The sequence below is a fragment of the Falco biarmicus genome, chromosome 1 (assembly GCF_023638135.1).
Source record: "Falco biarmicus isolate bFalBia1 chromosome 1, bFalBia1.pri, whole genome shotgun sequence".
Lineage (NCBI taxonomy): Eukaryota > Metazoa > Chordata > Aves > Falconiformes > Falconidae > Falco > Falco biarmicus.
The window spans coordinates 114973279-114990415 of record NC_079288.1 but is presented as its reverse complement, the minus strand read 5'-3'; the positions used below and the strand labels follow the sequence as shown (position 1 = coordinate 114990415).

Below are 17137 nucleotides of genomic sequence, written 5' to 3'. Positions count from 1 at the left end.
AGGTAACCAGGCTTAGAGGTGCGATGTTGGAGAAGGGCAAAGACAAAACTGGCAGACAAAACGTGAGCTTACCTGATCTTCTGAGCCAGATTTATTTGACTTATCACCTTCTTCTTGACTTCCATCTGCAACTTCGTTTTCTTCTTGCTGTTCATCATCATCAATATCTTTACCACCTTCACCCTCCTCTTCTGCGAAGAAATTAATTTTACTTTGTAAACATAACTGCATTAAAAATGCACTACATCCAGGCACACTAGTAAGGAAAAGAAGCCCATTTCGGTCTCAGAAGGAACCGCTTGTTTGCAATAACCCATAAAAACATCTCTGTGATCCAGAGTAGAATTCTCATGAATTAGTAGAAATCGATCACCGTCGGATCTAATAACGAATTTTAACAGCTTCCAACTAGCCTCTTTTCGCAACAGCATATGCTCTCTTCAGACTTGTAAGTGACTGACTAAAATGAAAACCTTAAGTTGGTTTCCTTTAGGGAAGTGCTGAAGTCCAAGTATTCTATTACACAGTTTGAGACTGGAGTCCAAAACAGGACAACTCGGGCATCACAGATCTTTGCCTAAATTCTGACTTGGCAAAGTACAATACTGCAGTCACCAGTCATCCACCGTGGGGGACACCTACATCCTAAGGTAATCCCCTTTGCAGCAGGGAATTCTTTTGGCACGCTGTTTTGGTTGCGGGACAAGCAGCTCTGTGCTTACCCCCTTCTTAGGCATTACTGCAATACAGAAACCAGTCAGAAAAGCACTGTACTTCCCTCAGCTCACCTGAAATATGCCCACTACCCACAAATCGGTAAGCTTTCTATGAGACCTGAAGTCAGTTAGACCTTTGAACTGACAGGGACTGGAGAAGAAGGAGGGGAGCTGTAAAAACCCTGTCTTTTTACTCTCCAGAATTCCCTGGACAAACCATAGGCTAAGCAACAGAGGGGGTTTCTGCTTTCTTACTGGGGCCACGTCACTGCACTAGAATAATGCGTGCCCAAAGTATCGCGAATTCTAGGCTGCTCTCTGATCAGCACATAGGTTGCCCTTCTAGGGTAACCAACTCTATAGATTCTGCGTGTTTTATGAAGGAGGCCAGGCACCCAACTGTTTTGATTTCTAGTTTTTGGGCTTCAGTACTTACAAGCAAGCACTCCCACGCCTGCATTTTAGGTATCTGTGCTCGTTATAAAAGCTAAACCTCAGCAACCACAGCATGATTCAAAGAGAAGTTACTGAGATTTGGCAAGTCTCTACTTCAAACTGAGGTCTTAAAGTGAAAATTTCTAGAAATTGAGTACCCTTTGCAATACTTTCTATCAAGAGCAAACAAGAAATCATACCCGCACCTGACAGAAAGGACGTAAGATGGCAATTTACAACTAACGGTCTGCCAGTGGCTCAGTTACAAACAGTAATGAAGCAGTGCTCAATTCTGTCCTTGTCAGGTCATGCCTGCGTCCCATAAGCACCACCTTCAGCGTTAAAAAAACAAAATCAGAAAGCCAACACCACCGACACCTCCAATTCTTACTGCTTCAGCTCAGTAAAACTGAAACAAAAGTAACCATATAAATTCAAACAGTAGTCACATATAAGAGACAGATATAAAATGCAGGAAGTTACAATGCTGAAGTGCTGTACCTACAATTTATGCTAATGTAAAAAATACACGTAGCATAACTACAATAATTAAAGGCCTAGGTAAGGCAGATGGACCAAGCGTGATGCGGCAAGCATTGCGCCAACAATGTACTCCATTCTCTAAGTAGTGGCGTGGGAATATCTGAGGGGATGCCGAGCAAACTTTGAAGTCATACAGGCAGAAGCCGTCAGCACTCATGGAACACAGTGCAGAGACAGATGAAACCCACAAAGTTTCAGTCAGTAACACAAAGTGATGTCAGTACTGAGAAAGAAAAAACAAACAAAAAAATGAACATCTGCTAGGTTTCTAGCTTTCCATGCTAGTCACTTGACACTTTCTTTGTTCCTACCGAGGAAAAGTAAAGGGGCAGAATCTTGCAGAGGTCTGAGGCTAAGGATTTTCTTGTGGAAGTCAAGATCTTGTACTGTAGGTTAGGTGATTTGCTTTTTATCCATTCCTATAGACTCTGGGAAAAGCTACGAGAACCTCAAAGCCATAGTTGAATAGTACCAGTAATCTTTGGCACAGTAACAGAACATTATTTTCTCCTTGGATGCCAAAGCAGAGCTCAACTACTGAATCATTAATTTCTCCCTTGGGGCAGCAGGACAGACCTCGGCAGGTATGCAGTGCGTTGCTAGAAGGCAACACAAAGGAAGCAGCGGACTTCAGTATTGCAATTCTACTACGTTTTCAGGCTTTATGAAGAGTTACTAAAATCAGTGACCAACAGAATAGTTCCAGGTAGAAACCCTGACACAGATGCATCAGCCGAAACCTTTACATTTAAGGCTTAAAGCTATTCCAGACACGTTTTAAAAACAACAATGTGACTTTAAACACTTCATGTACCCAAATCTGAACCATTCAAATGTGGTCGATACATGAAATATTTAGAAGGGAGAAAATATGCATCACTGTCTACAAACATGACTGTTGGAGGCACGTTAACTGACTGAAAGTGAAAAAGCACTAAGGAGAGCCATACTTCCCGCTTGTATTTATCAAAGAGCTATTAGCCACGGACCACCACTCGCTGGAGGTTGCCAAAGAGAAAAAGGAGACCCGGAGCAAGGCTGGTTTCACACCTTCTAAAACAACTGGTTGTAATTATTGGCAATGTAAGCTGTGAACTAGTCCTATTCATGTTTTTATATTTAATCAGGCTGCAAGCTGGCTTGCTCATCTTACCATCTTCAGCAATTTCTTCGTTTTCTTTTTCTTCCATTTCATCATCTTCTAACTCCTCTCTCTCTTGTTTTGGTTCTCCCTTTGTAATTGGCTTAGATATATCAGGGGGTTTTAAGTCAATATCTTCATCTGTTTTCTACAACAGATTAAGAATCAATTTACATTTAAGCTGAAATTAAGAATTACACATAACAGCCACTGTAAGCTAAATAGTATCAACAGCACATTAAAAGTGCATCTTATTGCACAGATGCTCAGAGTTGTCAAATAAAATATTAAGAATAAAGCCAAATAAAAATACAGTAAATTTCTCTAACCTTTGCTGGCCAGCAAAACAACACACCTAGGCCAACGGGGAGACCCAATGTCAAGATGTAAAGAACCCAGAGCCATGGGTGGTCTTCCGCAGCAGTCACCAGTTGACTAAACATACCAGGCTGTATTAAAAAACAGTAATAAAAAAAATTTTGCATTTACGTCCTTTTCAACATTTTAATAGGTTTAAAAAGTCTACTGTATATATTTTAAGCTTTACCTTGCCCAAAGTAAACCCTTCTTTACCTTCACTTTTTAATGACTAAAACAATATCGATTTCAGTAGTCGTAAAGGAACAGCTTAACACACTGCAAATAAACAGCAGGTGCTGGGTAAGAAGGAACAAACCTGGTACTCCAAACATACCAGACCGGCCACTACTCAGTTTTGTAAAGTGGCATTTGGAGTCTTGGCAACCTCCCACTTTACACCCTTCCCAGCTGTGCTATTTTTTCCCCATGCTGTACTAAGTCAGCTGAAAGATCCCGAAGCATCAAGAACCTCAGAGCATCAGCCGGCCTCCTGAAGAGCAATGTCTTGCTGCGTCTGTACTACCATAGTCTCTCCCCTGAGAGCCGATTATTCAGGGCGTAAACTGTCCTCCCAGCCCAGTTCTGACTTACACGGTAGAGGTAGGAAGGCAAGTGCCTGGTCCAGTAAGACCTCTGAAAAGGGTACATCAGCAGCTAAGGTAGGACATTTGAGAGGCACAGGGGAGGGAGGAGTCTCAAGGGAATGTTTTTTTGCTATTGTGCATGCAGGGACAGATGCAAGTCCAGACATAAACCCAAAAGATTTCAGAAAAGGGAAAGACACCGGGAAGAGGTGGATTTCCTCACTGCATGGGCCGATTTGCTGTTGCTACTTGCTCATCCTGTGACAAACAGCAGCTGTCAGGAATTGGCCACATTTGCCACCAACCCATCGCTTCTTTCCCACAACTGCTCTTGCCACTCAAGGAAAACACAGGCCTGATAGAAAGAAACTGTAGTCAGTAAAGGCAGCCACTAGAGGGGCTCAGGGTCCCACACGTCAGGACAAGTTCATCCTACAGCACAGGACAGAGATCTAGAAAAAACTGTGGCAGCTGGCCAAGTGCAGTATACAAACAAAATGTGGATGCAGACGTAGAAACAGAAGAACAGATGCAACTCCGTAAACATACGTGCACTATTTTCAGAGCTGCATAATGTACGTCTAGAGCAGCCAGAGGCATAAAATTACTAAACAAAAAAAACATATGACTATATATCCGTTTGTCTCCCATGAGGAATATCTAAAGAACATCTATAATGGAGTTAGCCACAAGGGGAGGGGGGGGGAGAAAAAAAGAGGTCTTTGAGTGTAAGTAACTCAGCTTCCATTTGCTGACAGGAACTGAATTTCTAGCATCACCATGAAAAGCAGAAATCCCATTAACTGTAACGCGGCCCATTTCTTGCTAGGTGTTTAAGGAAGGTGTTACAACCTTTTAATTCAAAGAGCATATTGATCTAGGAAGGGCTAAATGCCAAACTACAGGAAAAACCCTATCATAGTTACTCAGCAAGATTATTAACTGAAGACAAATTAATATTGTCAGCATTAATTGACAGAAAACTCTTCCAACCGTTGCACGTCTTACTCGCTGCTTTCAGCTATCGAGAACGTAGTGAAGTTTATACCTCATTAGCACTTGCTACGAATTTCTTCAAGCCCCAGCCATCTGCTGCCCAACGGTCTGCTACTTCTTTTTCTGAACATATAATGAAGTTATCAAAGTAGATATCGGGTGTCATAGACCAGAGTTCTAAACCAATAGCACTGACAGTGGTCATCTTGAATGGGTGAAGATCTTCAAAATAGTCTGGGTTCTGTATTTTTCGAGGGCTCCAGATCCCCTTTTAAGGAAAAAGGATGTAATCGCGTTACCTATCCCCAACTCAAAAACAAACCAACTGAAACAAATTTTAAAATAATTAGAACTTCCTGGTTATTTTAAATGCATAATTTAAAAAGACAAGCAGTAGGGTTTAACCTCCATAAAAACCAGAGACCGGCAGATGGGTGTCAATTTTCTGGCTTAGAGCAGACCTCTTAAAATTAGGGGGTTTTGCCCACACAGGGTTACAGTAGTAACTTGACTGTACAAAGTACCTCTTGTCCTCCTGGTACTGGTGGTTCCAAGCACAGACTTTGTAAGCTTCCTAGAGTAAGCCTAGGAAATACTGCAGGGAAGTAAGACATTGGTGTTACTTCTTCCCATAGTCTCTCCCTACGTAATACAGAGTTTTGGCTTTTGTTCATCAGTGTGAGCGGACTGAGAACTGGCTGAACGGCGGAGCTGAGAGGGCTGCGACCAGCAGCGCAGAGCCCAGCTGGAGGCCTGTGGCCAGCGGTGCTGCCCAGGGCTCAGCGCCGGGCCCAGTCCCGTTCAGCTGATTCACCGGTGACCCGGGCGAAGGCACAGAGCGTCCCCTCAGCAGGCTGGTGGCTGGTACAAAGGCGGGAGGAGCGGCTGATGCCCCAGAGGCTGCGCTGCCATCCAGCGAGAGCTGGGCAGGCTGGAGAGCTGGGCAGGAGGGACCTGATGGAGCCCAGCAGAGGCCGGTGCCAGGCCCTGCCCTGGGGGGGCACAGCCCCACGCACCAGCAGGGGCTGGGGGCTGCCTGCGGGGAGGCAGCTCTGCGGGGAAGGGCCGGGCAGTGCCGGGGCACAGCAGCTGCCCCTGGGCCGGCAGCCAGCCCCGGTGGCCCAGGAGGCCGGTGGCGCCCTGGGGGGCGTGAGGAGGAGCGTGGCCAGCAGGCGCAGGGAGGGGATCCTGCCCCTCGGCTCGGCCCTGGGGAGGCCGCCCCGGGAGTGCTGTGCCCAGCGCTGGGCTCCCCAGTTCCAGAGACAGGGAGCTGCTGGGGAGGGCCCGGCGGGGGCTGCGCAGGGGGTGAGGGGCCTGGGCACCTCCCGGGGGAGGGCAGGCTGGGACACCCGCGGCTGCTCAGCCTGGGGAAGGGAGGGCTGAGAGGGCTCTGATCGATGGCTGCAGACATCTTCAGGGCCAGCGGCAGGAGGACGGGGCCAGGCTCTTTCAGCGGTGCCCAGCGACAGGGCGAGGGGCAACGGGCACACGCTGAGGCACAGGCAGCTCCCTCTGAACGTGAGGAAGAACTTCTTCACCGTGCGGGTGGCAGAGCACTGGGGCAGGCTGCCCAGAGGGGCCGGGGGGTCTCCTTCTCTGGAGACACTCAGAACCCGCCTGGACGTGATCCCGTGCAGCCCGCTCTGGGTGACCCTGCTTTGGCAGGGGTTGGGCTGGGAGGTCTCCAGAGGTGCCACCCAACCCCGATTGTTCTCTGATTCTGTGAATACAGCATATACATTTTCGTAAATGTACAATATTTTGTGGCCAGTGATGAAATCTTCCGAGGTAAGCATCTATTGCCTACTGGCCTAAGACTGCAGGGGAAATACCTGCCATGATCCACACGGTCCCTTCAAGTATATAAACTGACAGCGACTGTAACCAGACAGGTTAGTGAAAATCTTAGGGTAGGAAAATTCAGCCTTGTAACGCCTGTGCAAATCAGAGCCAAATTTTGTTTACAAATGTGCTTATAGGACCTTGGGCTCAACACAATCCCCAGCCGTAACTAATACAATGTAACTACCTTTAATATCCAACTGACTACCTCTTATATCTGGAGGGGAGGAGGGGAATTTAGTTATCCAAAATTGATGCTTCCTCTAAAACTTGACCTAGTACATCAATCTGCTTACTGAAAGGTTTCATTCTTTTAACAGACCCATACTTAAAACCCCAACAAAAGAGAAAAGTATTTCATTAAACGATAACATAATTCAGAATACAATTCTACAGAGCACATTGAATAAGCGGTACCAGTGCAAATCATTGCAAAAGCAACTTCCAACAGAGAAAGTGTTTTACTATAGAGAGCATTTCTATTTTCTAGTATACGTGAAGAAAAAAAGGTGCATTCAATACAAAAAAGCTCAAAACGTTCAGTGAGTGTATTCAAACTCATTTTAAATATAAATAAAGTATATTTAGCTAGGCTCTTTCACAGTATATATTTAAATATAAATATACTTGACTCACTCGCTCTGTTGAAATCTCTACCTTTTAACAACCTACAGTATTGCTATTACCTGATAATTAGGATTATCGATCAGAGGTGCTTTCCATTTTCCTTTATAGTTTGGGTTGTTCTTCATAGGACGCACCCAGTGTCCACAACCAGGTGCAGTCTCACACTTTGGATTAGGGATCCGAGGAGCTTCCCACTCCCCATCCATTTCTTCATCCCTACAGGAAAAAAAAATAAATTGCCAACAACCTATTTGAGACTGGACTAGCCTGAGCCCTAACACTCAGTCTGAAGTTAGGGTCCACACACATTTTGCTATAACAACCGCAGAATTCTGACCAGCTCACAGAACTTTACCCAACAGTATAAACCCCCTTTTTTTTTTTTTTAAGGAGTACTACACCATTTTGTTTTGGGTTTGTTGGGTTTTTTTTTTAAAAGGTCGTAAGTTCCTAACTGCCACTTGAAACACTTCTCTGTAAGAAGCTTAGCAATACCCTTGAGACTATAAATTGGTAACTTGAAATTATCATGTAAAACTCTTTCATGGTTTAACACTGTAGCAAATTCTCTCAAAGGCACTCTTCATATTCTGTTTTTGTTTATATATCTTCAGAGAACAAAAGGCAACGGACACGTTCATGTTTTTCTAAAAGCAGTCCCAAACCAACAAATATTTGGCCATACCTTATACATTCCAACTTACTGCCTCAAAAGACTGTAAGATTTGGATTGAATTCTGATCCACAACTCCTAGTTTGCCACAGAGAATAGGTGGGCTTACCTGTAAGATGCATTAGCCACCTGCACTTACTGAACCAGGTTCTTACCAGTCCTTGGGTTTTTTTGCATTAGGGTCTGGAACATACTGTGGTTCATCATCAAGCCACCCCTCGGGCTTAACAGCATCACGGTCTTCTACTTTGGAAGGCTCATCTTCATCCCTTCAATTACAGACTTATGTTAGGAAATACAGCAGCCTGACTTTGAACCAACACTCCATTCAAAGGACTCTGAAACTGGCATGAAAGGGATGATTTTCATAGGCACCACAGAATTAGACACACCAAATTAAACATCCAATTAACTGTTTCTAAATATCTGAGTTGTATTTACATTATTTCAAAGTACTACGTAGCCCAGAAATTGCTACCATCAATCAGAATAGAAGGTGTCAGTCAGGTCTTTCTATTAAGTTTTTCCCTCCTCTTCCCACATTACCACATGAACCACAGTTGAGGAAGCAGAAATCACTGAAGGTAAATTAAGACTATTCAGTGAAAAAAACCACCCCTCTTCCTAATCTTTCAGGTACAGTAATCTTAGCTATTAACTGCTATCATGGAAGGTACAAAATCAGCAAAAAGCACAATTTTTATTTCTCTCCTTAGAAGATGACCAGATCCTTGTACCCACAACAATTATGTCTTCAACTTTAGTGCTTTTAGTAGTGAAACACAATCCCATTGTCATTAGCAAAAAACCAAAATAAAATCAGTCAAATCCTTCAAATTAACAACCTGCGTATGAGAAGTAGTGTACAGATAAAAATGTTCTCCTCACCAATCATCTGGTTTGACAGCATTTGGATCAGGTATTTTTGGTCTCTCATCCCAATCATCAGGCTTCTTATCACTAGGATCCTCTATTTCTTTGGGAGGGTTTACTGGAGGAACCATATCCTCAAGAAGACTTCCTTTACTAACAACCGATTGGTCAATTAACATTTCAAATGTGTCATCTGGCTTTAGCACTACATTGAAGAAATTCGTATTAAAGGAATAAGGGAAGCATTCACTTTACAAATATCTTTAACCAAAACCTATATAATAAACACAGACTCAGACAATTAATGGCAAACAGGATCCTCGCTATAGCAGAGCAAGAGACAGACTCCCCACTCAGGTACTGGATCTGGACACAAAACATTAAAGTGGCTACAATTGCACAACGTATGACCAGCGTCAGGCCCCCCAAAATGAAGCCTCTAACAAATTCAATTGCTGGATCACATCCAAGCACATTCTAAGAGATTTTTCAAAAACCTACCACTTAGCCAAAATTCTGCTTCATTTATTTATTTAAAAATAGAGACAAAGACAAACCTCTGCCCCAAAAGGCATCTCTGCTACCAAATTACAATTTCACACTTGAAAGCATAGAAATACAAGAACTGTGTCAGCAACACAGCTGAAGGATCATCAAAGAAGTAATTTCTCTCCGATTCAAATCTCTGATAGCTATTTCCCTCAAATGCCAGACTGCAAATACAGAAAATCCTCTTCAAATGTTTAAGTATTTTAGCAAGTGTGAATAACTGAGAAGCCAGGGTCACAGAACTAGGCAGCGTCACTCAGTAACAGACATTGTATCCAGATCCATTTCTCATAGCCCGTAAGCATATTTGTAAGTGCTTAACAAGTATATTCAAATGTCCATTCAACACAACAACAGTTATTAATTCAAAATAAATACTGTTCCACTTTTACAAATGGTTTTCTAAAGATGGATCATGAAAACCAGAGTAACAGCGTTACAACGACAGTCTGGTAATACGTAATTTAGCTCTTGCAGCCTAGAAGTTTAACAGTATTAAAATATACATAAGTGCAAAAATTAAACACCCCTATAACTTTAGATACAATACAAAGAATTTATTTTTAAACTTCTGTTATCAGTCGCATTAGAATCACACAGCTCTATGGAGTCTATTTGAACAATTAGAATAAATGCAATCCAAGTTTAAGTAATTTTAATCATAATTTCTTAAGAACAGCCCAAACACAAGAACACATGCATTCCCTTACCACAAGGACAGTGTTTACTTTCACTTATTCATACTATCTAAAAGTGAAAGTCTGCCATGGCACACTACAGTAATCTATTTTAAAAAACAGTGTTTTCCCATGGCACAACAGTTGAATATGCCTTCCATTATTATGCAATGGAAGTTCAAAAGTACAGTCAATTTTGCTGTATTTGCAGCATGCCACAGATGAGCCTTTCTCTGACTGTTTATTCTTCCACAGAAATTAGAAAGGGGGGGGGGGGGGGGGAAGAACCAAGAAATTCAACTTTTATCTCTGCTGTACTGTTCATTGGTACAGAAAGAGATGTCCCATGAATTAAACCCCGTCCATATTCATTTATTCACCTTCAGAGAATGTGATTAACATATCTGTTCATGCACACTGCTGCAGATGCAGGTGTTAGCGAAAAAAATCTTAACACATGGAGGAGAGTGGCGGGTGGCGTGCTGCAGATTTAACTGAATTCCTGTGAATTCTTAATGTCTTCCCAGAGTATTCAACAGTTGTATGTGTCTTTTAATATTTTTCTTAACAAAAATATTGTTATCATGATAAGTACCTGGAGTACTAAGCAATTCTTCACACTAAAGGCTGGCTAGGGCTGGTATGTTTTTTCCTGTAATCGAATATCAAACAGCAGCATTTGAAAGCCACTTTTATGTCCTGCAGTTAAGCCCAGTCATTACATCATTTAAGCACAAACCATTAAGCAGCCACCCCTCAGAATGAGCAAACAAACAAAAAAGCAAACAAATACGAAGCTTCAGCAGACAGAAATACATTTTTAATCTTTCCAATTTAAACTTTCAAGAATTAAACAGTACCTAGAGTATATAGATGTGTCTTCTTGTCCAAATAGAATTTTTTTAGATCTACATCTGGACGTTTTGCATGTTTTTCATCATATTCTCCAGTTTTAGGATTCTTATGTCTGAAGATAAAGTGTAGTTTGTAATCTTCTCCACATTTATCTGGTCCAAACATAATAGTATAAGGTGTTTTGTCAAAAAAGTATTCCTGTAGAAGCAAGAAAGCTAAACATGTGTTATACTGTACAGTTTATCAAGTGATTTTGGGTACTTTTCCTTGATGCTGTGGCATACAGCATAGTCTCCTGAAAACTGGTATGATATGTCATGAGAAGAACTGAACAGTCCTCATGAGTTTCGGGTGCTCCCTGTTCTCAGGGAACAGCCTAACCATAGGGATCACTTAAGCCTCCTCAAGGAGGACGAATATATTTATTTAGAGCTTACCCTTACATAGAAATGCCTGTTACAAATCAAAACACCCCATATTTATATCCTTCTACAAACAGTATACTAAAAGATGGAAAGGAAGTAGGTACTTTCTTTGTAACACTTATTCTTCCATAAAGATAAAACCCAGGATATTCTTATCCTGTATTTTATCAGTTCCCTTGCTCCACATTAAATGACAACAACCACCAACACTGGAAATATCAGGTATAGTTATTCTCTCCTTCAGAGTATGTTGCATGACGCTGTTCAGACATGTCAGTATTTTTCAACTATTTATATGATTTTTCTATTTGGAATACACAGTAATGCCTTATATTCTTAAACAATTGCTTGAAGGAAGAGGACCGCATGATTTCCGGAAGTTTTCTCCTTGAAGATATATTCTGACGCAAATGTATTGTTTGAAATGAGTCTGTATTTTTAAAAATGTTTTGAATGCAAAGCAAAATATTTTCAGTTCACACACTAGAGAGTGCATGTATTTAAGCTTGGTCCTTCTTACAACATTCTGCAGTCTTAGGAAAATGTTACTGATAAGAATTAACAACAATTAAGTGACTATTCTAGTAGCAATAAGCATATATACAGCGTTGAAGACATGTCCAATTTTAAAGTTAAAACCCCCACAAAATAAGAAAGAGAGAACACTGACTCTTAAATTACCTCAACACACAGCCAGTGAAATTCCAAAAAGAGTACCGGATGAATTGTGAGCCAGGCCATAAACAGGCAAACTTTGCATTTGCTGTCTTCTGGTTTACCTTCTAGTAAGACGACAGATGCTGGAGAATTACAGTTTCATGTGTAACTGAGCTGAATCCCTTTGTCTCACACCTTTTAAAACGTAGAACTTTTCAGTTTTACTACCATTTACACACCTTTCTGTTATGGCAGATGCCATGCCTCTACTTGTTCTCCTACAGCCTGGGTTTTTTTCTTATCTATTAGTACTCAAGTTATTTACGCACAAAACACATACTGCCATATGAATTTTAGGAAAATGGAAGAGCATTAGGAAGCTGCATTAAAGCTTTTATCACTTCTTAGAAATGCTTGCAGGTAACTTCTTATGTATGTCACCACCTCCTAAACTCTTGCAGAGGTACATTATATGTCATGAAGAGTCCCACTGTTAAGTAGCTCTTCCTGACTGATGACTTGTAAGTCAGGTCAAGCAGTGTCTTGAGCCTATCCTTAGCAATCTGCTCTTCATTTTGCACATACACAGGGCATCACACTTCACTGCTGTTCTCCTCAGTACTTGAAAGTCAAGGGTATGGCCTCACGGGTCAAGGCAGCAGCAGTAGCACAGACATCTCAGGGATAAAAGCACAGGTGAAGAATCTTACCCAGAGAGAAAATTATGAATTCCACCTGCGCTCCTGTTAATAGGGGTTTTTTTTTTCCAGACTATTCCTTATTATTTTTCCCATGAGCTTGCCTTTCTAGCTTACCAAATCTTGGTGAGCAAATGAAATCTGATGCATCTCAAACACAACAACCTCTATAGCCTATACAAATTATTACTCTGATTGCCCTGCAAACTTCTGTTACTACACTACTGCATGTTGGTTCAAGAACACCAATTAGCCACAACCCTGTAGCAGTTAGGGTAGTCAGCTTTCAAGTAGCTACAGCAGCCTGCTTCAGGATTGGAAGTACCCTTATTTCGTGTTTGTACTGCTGACTCAGCACAAGTCCACTAGCTCATGATGTAACATAACATTTTGAAACCACACTGGTTATTCCAAGTCTGTCCAAAGCACGACCCTGTTCTGTAACTGTTGCTATATACCAAAAGCACCAGCTCCCATCAAATCAGCTGCAGCTACCACTGTATGCATCAGCCACCCTTACTCTGTCAACACAAAATCTGCATTGCCCAAGCTCCTACGCAACAATTCACTGCCAGTTCTGAACATTAAAAAAAAAATTTGCTAAAATATCCTTTATTACAGGCTAGAAAGCTTACATCTACACCTCAGTGTAGCGTCAGAAATACTGAAAGCAGAAACTACCAGTCTGCTTATGCTACAACCAAAACTTGACTAGAACAGGCATTTTAAGTAAGAAATACTTGATTGCACTGGCATGGTAATAAAGAGTTTTGCAGACAAGTTTGGAAAAGGCAGGCAAGTTCACATCAATATACCGAGAAACAATCTACAAAATGGTCCAGCATACCAAGGCACTTACTAATTTTTCCACATCTGATCATTCAGACCTTTTCCTGAGAACAGAGATTCTCCATCACTTTCAGTTTCTAAACCCAAGTTGTGGCCCTTTCTAAGATGTCACATTGCATGCCATGTAGTAAAAACAATTGCTTCACAAGTTATGAGTTGAGATTCTATGGCTTCTATTATTGCAGAAAGACAGACTAAACAGATGCAAAAGTCTTTTGTCCTGGACATAAGACATCACTCGTGCAAAACCAAGAGTATGTTAACCACAGCAAACTATCTACATAGCTTACTTGAAGTTTTAGACTACCTATAAGTTTCATTAAAATAAATGGAAATTATAACAAGAATAGCATTATCAAATATTCCACCAGTAAAAAAATGCACAACTTCAAAGGTTTTGTGTATATATAATAAATTATATGTATATTATCTTGCCCAATCTTCTGCTTAAACATTTAGTAAGCCTTTAAGAATTTAGGATGCATTAGGAACTAGTTTCTTATTGACATTTCACAAGAACAATTATGCATTCCTCAAATGAACAACTGATAGAAAATGTTAAGTAAGAGGACATACCAGATTCAAGTCATCACTACTGGAGAGAAGTTTAATATATGCACCACCACAGTCAATGCCTTCTTGAAAATTCACTTCATATCTGGGCAAAGAGCAAGTTAAAAAAGCCATTCCAAGTATCAAATACAAATTAACTTCTAATCTGCAGTTCTAATTATGAATACATTAAGACCGTGCATTAGTCACTACTGCCAAAACACTTCTACAGGACCAAAAGTTTTTAAATGCCACACAAGCTATGCCAGCCGCGATGCCAGTCAAAAAACACCACAGTAACAATTGCTAACTAACAATTGGTATCAACAGTAAGAAAAATTTCAAGGTGGTATCAACAACATGCAAACATCAAAGTGAAATTGAAACCGGAGAGAGTTCTAAAAAGTTTGTGCCATCTTTGAAACTGCCTGTATGGCACACTAACTTTAGCCCAAGGAGTTATCTGCATATCTGTTAAGTACAACAAAGCAAGTCCAAGTATCCGAAAAAATGAGTCATATGGCCACGGTGCTCATCATCATTAATATTGCTATAACACATTCAAGATTCAATTTGCTTTTACAACCTACACAGAAGTATTCTGTAAATGGAAAAACACTGTATTAAGACTACACGATTTAGATCTTTTAGAGCAAAGACTGAAAATTAATTAGCTTTTTCAGCTATCTCATAAAACATTAGATTTCTGTCCAAAAGTATTTTACAAGAGTTTAAATATCACTTCTTAACACATATACTACAATCTTACTTGATTATTCAATCATTAATACATATAGTTCTGACGGCTGTGGATATGATAGGTCAATGCTATACGGAAGCCAGTATTTTCTACAGGGGTTCACATTACTTTGACTTAAAGACTCCAATAATAGTAAATATTATGTAAAAAAAATATGAGGGATTACTTACTGAACAATCAAAGGCTTATTATTGAAAATAAATGCTTTTGTTAACTTAGCTGATATTGCATGGTGCTTTGCCACCGATTTTAACACTAATCCTCTGTCTCCAGGCATTGCGTTTTCTTTCAGCTCTTCTACTTCCCATCTTCCTAAAACAGACATACACAGTCTTTCAAAAAAATGTAGGCTGAAGTAAAGAAATCAGTCTTGTTGAAAGCAAAGAGTTAGCAGCAAATAAAGACTAGTTGCCAAAGCATGGAAAAAATCTTGGTATCTGATGACAAAGAAGTTAAACACTAATCATCCAATTAATTGTTGGCAATTCTACTGTGGCTACAAAACATTGCTCAAGTCCAGCTTACACTTCCCCAAATTAAGAGCTCTACAGCACTCAAAAAACCCCACATTCATTGTACACAAATTTGCTGCTTTTATCTTTCTATCAAATCAGGGATAGAGTGTTCTAGCCCGTACTTTTCAAGAATTGGAACCAGAATTCCAGCTCCACAGTTAGGTGATAAAATAAAATTTGTGTGATGCCAAAGACCCATCTAACCCAATGTTCTGGCTTAGACAACAACGAGAAAAGAAAGCTTAGGGAAAAAGACTGCAAACAGTTGTAACAAGTGAAAAGCTGCTTCTTTCTTCTTTCCCCAAGCAGCTGTTTCTACAGCAGTAAAAATCCCTGTTTCACAACTGATTACAGCCAAAAGAAAGAAAATTAACAAATAAAACTGAGATTTTGATAAACAGAATTTTCCAAATAAAATAAAAAGCCAGTCATGGACACCAAAGTAGGAAAGAACCGCATCTTTACCATAATCCACCATAAAGCAATGAAGCTGAATAGAAAAGCATATACATTTAACAAAAATTGTTTTATATCACAAAATTTAAATCTATTGCACAAACCTGTAGCATATGTGAATATCCACTGGATCTCTGTTTAATTGCAATATTATATGAAAGAATCAATACATTCTAGATACGTCATTTTATTCAAGCCTAAAGCTTGCACTGCAAATACAGAGACTGTTTCAAAGCTCTGGTTTGTATTTAACAAGTTTTATTGTAAAAATCTATTCCAGTCTTAAAATATTGGTGGATAATTAAAGAGATGCTTACACTTCAGGTATGCATAGCTCTACACAGAAAAGCCTACTCTCCCATTTCACTAAAAAGGTATTCATTCTAGACTATTAAGGTAACACCAGCTTTCAGTACTTTAAAGATGACACGTGTAAAGTATATGTTATTCCTTGTTGTTTTCATATTTACAGAAATCTACAAGAAAACTTCAATATTGTGGATCTCTATACTTAGACTGTGGTATCACACAATGCCTAGAGGAACATAAAATATTTCTCCAGATTTCAGATTTATTCCTACCATCGTCACAAAAAGCATTAGTCACAAGGCACTGTGTAAGCTAGATATCCACATGGTTCCTCCACTCCTGCTTACATCGAATTAGAATCTTTCAGGTCAAATCTAATCACATGGGAGATGAAGGTCCCCATGCAGAGTCTTTCCAAGAATTAGCAGATTTCATCTTAAAGACAAACAAGCAAGCATACAGCTTTAAAAATAAAAATTAGATAATTATAAATTCTCCAAGTTTGGGAAAAATACAGTTGATTACACATGTGGGCAATATCCAAAGAACAAGATTTCTAAGAGGGTAGTTATATTTTCTCAGAGATTAGCAGCACAAGATTCACTGATTTTTTTTCCAGGAATGAACACAGCACAAAATAAATAAGACTTTGACAACTCCCTGTAATCTTGTAAGAAGCCTGTGTCAATGTGAACAAAAGGCAGGAAATGTAACTGCAGCATGTGTTTTAGAGAGATTCATAAACTGCTAAATCCAAATGAAACAGCTATTGACTTTTATGCAACTGAAGCGCGATTTGTGAAAGGTCATTAAGGAAGGGCTGATATGTATGTCAACAAATCCCTAGTTTCTTCCAGTCTGCTCAACAGAAGAGAGGAAAATCCCCTCCTCTTCAATAGTGCTCCTTCCTGGAAACTAAGGCCAAGCAATAATGCCAGGCAAAACAACGAGACCAGAACAAAACCCACTAAGTTGGAAAATAGTTCAAAAAGGTCTTTTCACCACAGACTTAATGTTGAATTGTCCGGGTGACTTTTAGAAATAT

The 17137-nt window shown here is 40.4% G+C and overlaps 1 protein-coding gene across 5 annotated transcripts in view; it reads right to left on the bottom strand.

Annotated features, from left to right (window-relative positions):
* Window positions 1-17137, bottom strand: part of LOC130141060 (calmegin-like) — a 30535-nt gene that overhangs the window by 1634 nt on the left and 11764 nt on the right. For all 5 annotated transcript variants that reach the window (XM_056321734.1, XM_056321727.1, XM_056321719.1 and 2 more), the window contains 10 exons: window positions 14983-15124; window positions 14077-14158; window positions 10877-11069; window positions 8806-8995; window positions 8073-8186; window positions 7304-7460; window positions 4828-5043; window positions 3165-3284; window positions 2848-2983; window positions 73-191 (listed from right to left, as the gene is read on the bottom strand). In XM_056321734.1, coding sequence (XP_056177709.1) covers window positions 73-191; window positions 2848-2983; window positions 3165-3284; window positions 4828-5043; window positions 7304-7460; window positions 8073-8186; window positions 8806-8995; window positions 10877-11069; window positions 14077-14158; window positions 14983-15124 — 1469 coding nt within the window. The remainder of the gene's footprint in view (window positions 1-72; window positions 192-2847; window positions 2984-3164; window positions 3285-4827; window positions 5044-7303; window positions 7461-8072; window positions 8187-8805; window positions 8996-10876; window positions 11070-14076; window positions 14159-14982; window positions 15125-17137) is intronic.